Source organism: Nerophis lumbriciformis, linkage group LG28 (genome assembly GCF_033978685.3).
Source record: "Nerophis lumbriciformis linkage group LG28, RoL_Nlum_v2.1, whole genome shotgun sequence".
Classification (NCBI taxonomy): domain Eukaryota; kingdom Metazoa; phylum Chordata; class Actinopteri; order Syngnathiformes; family Syngnathidae; genus Nerophis; species Nerophis lumbriciformis.
The window spans coordinates 22,122,676-22,128,675 of NC_084575.2; the positions used below are offsets into that span (position 1 = coordinate 22,122,676).

Here is a 6,000-nt window from a genome sequence, read left to right on the forward strand (position 1 = left end):
GAAATGTTTGCTCTGTAACCCATAGGTACGAGGCGTTATGTGCCATTTCTTTCTGAGTGTTTACTCCAAGATTTTAAAAAGTATTTGTTTTACGAATGATGTATAAATAAAATATGAAAATCGCTAGCACAATAGACTGTCTGCATCTTACGACTTCCGCCCGCCCCTCACACACGCCATTTTGGATTTCGGAGTAGGCTTACTTTGGTTTGGCACCACGAGCTAGCAGGTTTCCAATATCCACTGGTGCAACATTTTACACAGAACACTTGGTGGTGCTGACAAATATTTTTGAGGAGGACGTTGTTTTCCCCACTGATGTCCATGACTTACATCCCGCGTCTTATCATTCTTCCGGTCGGCTTGCTGCTGTCGTGCGAGCGGCTGTGAAGCTAGCTGGCTTGCTAGCTGCTCGCGGAGAAGCCGAGCATCCCCACCGGCTTTTTTCCGCTGAAGAAATATCACCAGGCCGCAAAATATTATTTTAGCCGTTTGTGTAGTGAGGTGTTACCGGGCCACCCGGCTTTTTGTGAGGTGAGTAGAAATGACTCAGACTTGGCGGAGTAACAACGGTTAAAGGCACAAAAAAAAGGATGCGATGACGTTCAAAAGGCTAACCCAGCCCAGGGAAGCTAACAATGAGCAAACGCTGGCGGGAAAAGGGCAGCTACTAAAAGCTACATTGATTGTACTCTGTACTAGCTCTGATAATGGTGGGCATTGACAGCTTATAGCTATATGACATGTTCCTCATCGCAATTACTGGCAGATTCATCTTCGATCATATAAAAATAAGCGCTTTTATTGAGGCTTACCCGCCTAAACATCAGGCCTTATTGTCGATCATCACATGGAGCGAAGTCGGTCAGTTATGTTTCCCAATAGCAGTATTTAGTAGAGGGCTGGGCGATATGGCCTTTTTTAATGTCTCGATATTTTTAGGCCATATCGCGATACACGATGTATATCTCTCGATATTTTGCCTTAGCCTTGAATGAACACGTGATACACATAATCACAGCAGTATGATGATTATATGTGTCTACATTAAAACATTCTTGTTCATACTGCATTAATATATGGTCATTTTAAACTTTCCTGCAGAGAGGGAAATCACAACTAAGTCAATTTAGCAAAACTGTATTTAGTAAACAATTATTAAGCAGTGGCACAAACATTCATGTCATTTCAAAACAGAAAATGCAAGATTGTCAGAGACATTTTAAAACAAGCCATAAGTGCACTTTTGTGAATGATGTCACTAAGATGCCTTATCAAAACAACACTAAATTAAAGTGCACTTTTTGTACAGAATGCCACTGCAATAGTTTAAAACAAATAAAGCGCACTTTTGTGCATGATGACACACAAGATATTTCAATAAGTGTCTCATAAAAATGAGCTGCATATCAAATAGTATATGTCCTACGGTTTTGATGTGGAAATATTTGCTTCTGCATTTAGTTGGTGTGGCACGGAACAGAGATGTTGACATGTAAAGACATATTCCCACTTGAAGCCAAACCACCATCAGACGATGGACCCTGTGCTGTTTTTCTTGGGAATTAATTATCCCTCCATTTGTTACCAGATTCGCACCTTCTTTCTCTCGTATTACCACTCAAACCACACCGTTAGCTGTTAGCATCACAGCTAGCGTTACCATGTAGCTACCTGTCAGCTCCACGGGAGCATGTGACGATGCTCACGTGACCGTATGTGGCGTATGTAAGAAGGTGCGCTTGTTTTAAGTCTATATGAAAAGGAGAGACAGGAAAGAGCGAGAAACGCTGCCCCGTAGCTAAAAGCAACTGTGTGAGAACGTATACCGGTACTCGAATATCACAATATAGTCATTTTCTATATCGCACAGTGACAAACCCGCAATATATCGATATATCGCTCAGCCCTAATTTAGTATAATAAAAGCATGATTAATGAACAATCCCTCTTATCATGACTGCATATGATTGTTGTTTGCTAGGAGAGATGTATCAAAACCCAGTGAACGACCTGACAACACTCAGGAAAGCCCGGACAAAAGTTAAAGTTGCCCTTGAAGATATTGGTTTGGAGTATTGCAAGGAGGTAATAAAGGTGAGTCTAAGTTTGATTTGTTCAATAAACTGTTTTTTGTAGTTATGTAATTCTAATTCATTGTTGTTTTTGTTTCTCTGTTTGTGGTTTGTTTCCTGTCACAGGATTTTAAGGACTTTAGTCCGGATGATGAAACTTTCAACGAGACAGAATGTACTGATGTCTGTGTATGGAATCCTGCGCACTCTAAACCACAGGTAAACATATTTTTGTTTAATATGTGTGCATTGTTTTAGATGAAATTGTAATATGTTGTATCCCCTGTTGCCATTTAGGACTATCGGTCGAGGCCTTTTTGCTGCGGAGTGTGTCGATTTTCCTCCGGAAACTACGAGACCTACCAAAATCACTTCCGCAATGCGCACAAAAGAACGGTGCGGAATAGACTTCTTCTTAATTGCTCTTTTTGCGCATTTGTTGCAAACAAGACAACATTGGAGATTCATGTAAGAATATTCCACAAGGAGAGATTATTTGCACAGCAGCTTAATAGGAGCGAGGTAGTCAGACAGAGACAGATGCAGGCAAGGAAGCCTCTCGCCAGTGGTGCAAGGCCTATGTACTATTGCAAAAAATGCCTGTACCGTGACACACTCTACAATGGCGTGAAGAGACACATTTATCGGGACCATTTTAAGCATGTTGCCACACCATATTTGGGTACGGTTTCCAAAACATCTGTCCAAAATGGGGCTCCTTTCAACGGCGATAACATACTTTGTAAACGATGCAGGTTTACCACCAAAAGCTACGAGTCCCTTGTGCAGCATGTCATCGAATACCATGAGCGCATTGGTGCTCAGGTAACTGCCATGATAGGGCATTCTAATGTTATGGTCTCAAGTTTGCCAAGCATGTCTCAGAAATCCTCTATGATGGTCAACGGGGGCTCCTCACTTGGCGTTAATGCAAAGGCACAACAAGTCATTGGCTACTTAAAGCCAGCGGCACCGGTTTATAAAGTTCAGTCTTTGGGTGTGGCTAAAAAGGCCATGTTCAATCCCCCCATGAGCACCCCTGCTGCTGAAAGTAATGGTCCCGGTTTCAATACAGCCCAAACACAGAAGTGGAAGATATGCACTGTATGCAATGAGCTGTTTCCAGAGAACCTCTACAGTGCTCACTTTGAAAGTGCACACAAGGCAAGGATAGTGTGGGCTCTGGCCAAGTATATCATGAAAATCCACAATTTCACTAGCAAGTGTTTGCTTTGTAACCGCTACCTGCCGAGTGATACTCTTCTCAACCACATGCTAATACATGGCATCACTTGTCCGCAGTGTCTTTCTGCTTTCCACAGTGTTGAAAAACTCCTTGAGCATGAACGCCGGGTTCACCCGGAAGGTTACGTCGGACCACCGGGAGCATCGCCCTTAACTTTTGATCTCGCCATCAAAGAAAACATACAGCTTCATGTTCTCACCTTTAATATGAAAGAGTCCGATAGCAGCGATCAGCCTTTAGCTCCTTTGAACATGATCACCCCTCTTGGCAAAGCAACCCCTTCCACGTTTTCAGAGATAAATACTCAAACGCTGGATAATTTTTATTGTACAGTCATGGATGCCAACCAGCCGGACAGGAGTATGTGTCCCCTATGTTGCGCCACTTTAAAAGATCCCGTCCCTAATGCTTTGGCAATTCATCTGAGGCACCGACATCAAGTACTCCAAACAATGCATCCCGTTGAAAAAAGATTGTCGTACAAGTGCGTTCATTGCTTGGGAGTGTACACTAGTAACATGGTGGCTTCCACAATTACACTGCATCTTGTCCAGTGCAGAGGAGTAGGAAGGAACCTGGCAACACAAGGTCCCAAGTCAGCGTTGCCCCTTCAAATGTCAGGAGTAGGCAACATTAAGAGGCAGACATCAACACATCTGACAGCTAACCCCAAGAAGATCAAACTGAATAAGCTGAGTAAAGCTGGTCAGGTAGACCTTGCTCTAGATCCTAAAACCAATGAGCATAAGACTTATGAAGCTCGTAAAAACTTCCTAAAAGCCTACTTCAATCAAAAACCTTACATTTCCCCTAAAGAGGAAAAGAAACTTTCTGCTAGTCTGTGGATATGGAAAGCGGACATTTGTAAGCATTTTGAAACCATGCAAAATGCATGCAAAAAACAATGCGAGACATCAGACGTGTCTGTGCTGCTGGGTTTTGACATGCAGGCACTCAAGAAGTTGAAACATGACATGGTCTTTGAGAACACCCCGCGTGATGGCTCGGCAGAAGGGAAGTCTGGTGGCCTCAAGTCTGGTACTCCAAACATGACCCAAACTGATCAACTTGAGACACAGAACTGTACAAAACGATTACCTCAACGCATCTCTACCAGGCCGAGCCCATGCACTGAGCCCATCCTAATTGACTCTGACAGTGAACCAGAAATTGAACCGATACCTGTTGCCGACAAAAATGGTGACTCAAACCTGCAGAAGATCGAATCCCAACAGGTTGCACGATCGACAGACAAGTCGGAACATGTAAACACGATTGATGGTGAACCAGGAAAGGAATTGCTGCCCGTTGATAACACAGATAACAACTCAGCCCTGCAGAAGATTGAACCCCTGTATCCAGCAGAATCAAACGAGAAATCGGAACATGTCTACACAGATGACAGTGAATCAGAAGTAGAACCGATACTCATTGCTAACACAAGTGGTGACTCTGACCTACAGAAGATTGAAACACTTCATCCAGCAGAATCAACCGAGGAATCAGAACAGGTTGACAAAGATGACAGTGAATCAGAAGTAGAACCGATACTCATTGCTAACACAAGTGGTGACTCTGACCTGCAGAAGATTGAACCCCTACATCCAGCAGAATCAACCGAGGAATCAGAACAGGTTGACAAAGATGATAGTGAATCAGAAATAGAACGGATGCTCATTGCTAACACAAGTGGTGACTCGGACCTGCAGAAGATTGACAGTGATTCAGAAATGGAACCGATGCCTGCTGCTAACACAAGTGGTGACTCGGACCTGCAGAAGATTGACAGTGATTCAGAGATAGAACCGATGCCTACTGCTAACACAAGCTGTGACTCGGATCTGCAGGTTGAATTCCAGCAGCCAGCAGAATCAACAGAAAAATCGGGACAGGTAAACACAGTTGACAGTGAACCAGAAATGGAACCGATGCCCATTCTTGACACTAGTGGTGACTCGGACCTGCAAACTGAGTCCCAGCAGCCAGCGGAAAACTCAGAACAGGTAAACAAAGTTGATCCTTCGAGCACCGATACAGAGGCTTGAAACCCTTCTTGGCAAGTGTGCCTTGAATCAATTTTGTCTGAGCAAGGAGTCTCATTCCCCTTTTGTCTTGTCAAATGAAAAGTGTGTGTCTCTTTTTGCATTAAAGGGGCCAGGGGGAGTTGATTTATATATACATGTATACAGTATATATATAAAAAAAACTTGTGAAGATGCATGCGTTTTGTTTGGCAACAATGTCAAATGACCTCACATTCACATTGTTCCAAAGGTTATTGTTGAATATTCTGTATGTATCACTTATAAAAAAACATGTTGTCTCATTTCTGAGATATATATTTTTTGATGAGCGGACTTATATTTGAACTGTATTGCCAGTGATCATTTGGAAACTTGCTAATGTACAAAATTTAATAAACAGTTATTTAATAAAATCAAAAGTACTTTTTCCGTATCATTTTTTCAGTCATCTAAAATGTCAATTTGTGAATGTATCACTATCACTATGATTAAAGAGTTTAACTGATGAACTAATAATGGTACACTGTTGATCTGAGAAAAACTAAACTAATTGGTAGTCAGCAACAATATTAATATGTTGATCTCTTAGTCCTGTTTTTACTTAATTGTTTATATAGCGCATGTAACAGTGACAAGCTTGACTACATGAAGTCAA

At 42.2% G+C, this 6,000-nt stretch overlaps 1 protein-coding gene across 1 annotated transcript; it reads left to right on the forward strand.

Moving 5' to 3' along the window:
• The first annotated feature begins 144 nt into the window (after positions 1–144).
• Positions 145–5,767, forward strand: adnpa (activity-dependent neuroprotector homeobox a). The gene is made up of 4 exons (XM_061923882.2): positions 145–534; positions 1,985–2,097; positions 2,202–2,294; positions 2,373–5,767. The coding sequence occupies exons 2-4, from the start codon at positions 1,990–1,992 to the stop codon at positions 5,364–5,366; spliced, it is 3,195 nt and encodes a 1,064-aa protein (XP_061779866.2). The 5' UTR covers positions 145–534; positions 1,985–1,989; the 3' UTR covers positions 5,367–5,767.
• The last annotated feature ends 233 nt before the right edge of the window (positions 5,768–6,000 follow it).